General features: G+C 56.4%; 1 protein-coding gene across 6 annotated transcripts in view; it reads right to left on the bottom strand.

The window, feature by feature from the left end:
* LOC113206571 (CUGBP Elav-like family member 3) overlaps positions 1-1,728 on the bottom strand; it is a 299,180-nt gene that overhangs the window by 227,778 nt on the left and 69,674 nt on the right. For all 6 annotated transcript variants that reach the window (XM_052270072.1, XM_052270073.1, XM_052270076.1 and 3 more), the window contains one exon: positions 175-240. In XM_052270072.1, the coding sequence (XP_052126032.1) occupies positions 175-240 (66 nt within the window). The remainder of the gene's footprint in view (positions 1-174; positions 241-1,728) is intronic.

Genomic DNA, 1,728 nt, shown 5'->3' with positions numbered 1-1,728 from the left:
CCCCCCCTCCTCCTCCTCCTCTTCTATTGACACTCGGAGCGGCAGGCGGCGGCCCTGCTCCTGCCTCTCTCACTCTCCCTCCACGCGAGAGCGCCCGCCCGGCCCGGGGTAGGCAGACCCGCCGCGCTCCCCCGCACGCCGGGGCTGCCCGCGCACCAGGCGCTCAAGACCAACCTGATCATCGTCCTGCTGCTGGCCGGCCGCTCGCAGCGTCGCGTACACGGCGGCGTCCACGGCGTTCTGCAACAAGGAGAGCAAAACAAACTTTGAGAAGATGTTGTCATATGTATTGAGCGCGCGTGTGTGGGAATGTTGTCGTTGGTAGAAAATTGAATTCTAAAAGTAACCGGTACGGCACGGCATAAGGATTTCTAGCACGCACTAATTCGGGTGACGCGCTGCTCACAGGGAAGGGGAGGGGACGCACCGTGCAGCAGCGGATGTGCCGTCTCAAGTTTCTCAGCGGGTGTTTGTCTCTTTCAATCTGTCATACACACAGCTCTCGACCCCACCACCCACCACCACCCTCTCGCTAACCTACCCCCCAGCCCCACCAATTCGCCCACCACACGAGCACTTCTCACGACTGACTGCTCTATCAATGTCGAAGAGACAGAGCACACAAGTCGATTATCCTCCGAATTGGAGCATATTTAAAGAGACGCTTGAAAAAATTACGTTGGCTTTTCTCCATATAAAATTTTCTTGCGAGCCAAATAAAGCATTCGAATCGTACTTATCTCCCACCTAGCATATTACGGTAGACAAAAGAACGCCAAACGGAAAAAAATCAAACAAACACCAACAAACACTACAAAACTGCAACACGTTCTTAAACTTAGTTTTGAGACAGGGTATTCTGGCCCTTTCCTGTTCCACCGCCCTGCCCCGACTGTCCGGCGCTCGGCGACGAGGTGAGAGGGAATTGGAAATCCCTTTCACACACTACACAGCTCGGATGCCGCTGCCGCCGCTGCCACCGCGCTGCTGTCACTCCCGTGTCGGCCGGCCTCCAGCTCCAGAGCCGTGCCGTCACCACGGCCGGCCTGCGCCGCCGACGCGCCGTGCGACGCCAAGGGACGTGAGATAAATTTATCCGGGAAATAAAAGGGCAGGCGGGCAGGCAGAGGGAGAGAGAGGGAGAGAGGGAGAGGCGAGATCGGGCCACCGGTGCAGCACGAAGCGCCCGCGCCGTTGACGTCCGGAACTCGTCCGGCCGCCCTCCCTGCCCAGGAGCCCATTAGCACCCCGCCGGCCCCGAGCCGGCCCCCTCCCCATTAAGGGTCGCGGGGGCGTCCCACGCCGCGCCCACGCGTCACGGCTGCAGCGCTATCGCGCGACTTATTCCCGACGACGCTTTATCAGAAACCCGTGCTTCACCAAACCCCAAGGCAGCGCAATCAGCACTCACTTTGCAGCAATTAGCTGGACTACACCAAAATTTTCCGTTCTTTTCCGTACCTAGAATGGTACACAACTTTAGTAGTTACCAGGCCAGTTTTCTTGTTTTATTTTTAGAGTGTAAAATTGGCAACCATGAGTTCACTTTGTATTAATAAGATGTTTATACATTTCGCAGAAATATATTGAACAACGCACGCACAAAATCAAAAACAAAATTTTGTCAACACGATCACGCGAAAGACAGAGAGTGTTGTACGGGCTCTGCTGCTGACTGCATTAGTGCGCCCCGCGCCACTACAACTCCGCGACAGCGGCGTTCCCCCC

This window comes from Frankliniella occidentalis, unplaced genomic scaffold, assembly GCF_000697945.3.
Source record: "Frankliniella occidentalis isolate FOCC.00 unplaced genomic scaffold, Focc_3.1 Scaffold110, whole genome shotgun sequence".
Lineage (NCBI taxonomy): Eukaryota > Metazoa > Arthropoda > Insecta > Thysanoptera > Thripidae > Frankliniella > Frankliniella occidentalis.
Note: the sequence above shows the minus strand (reverse complement) of the source record. Positions and strands in the feature narration are given on the sequence as shown.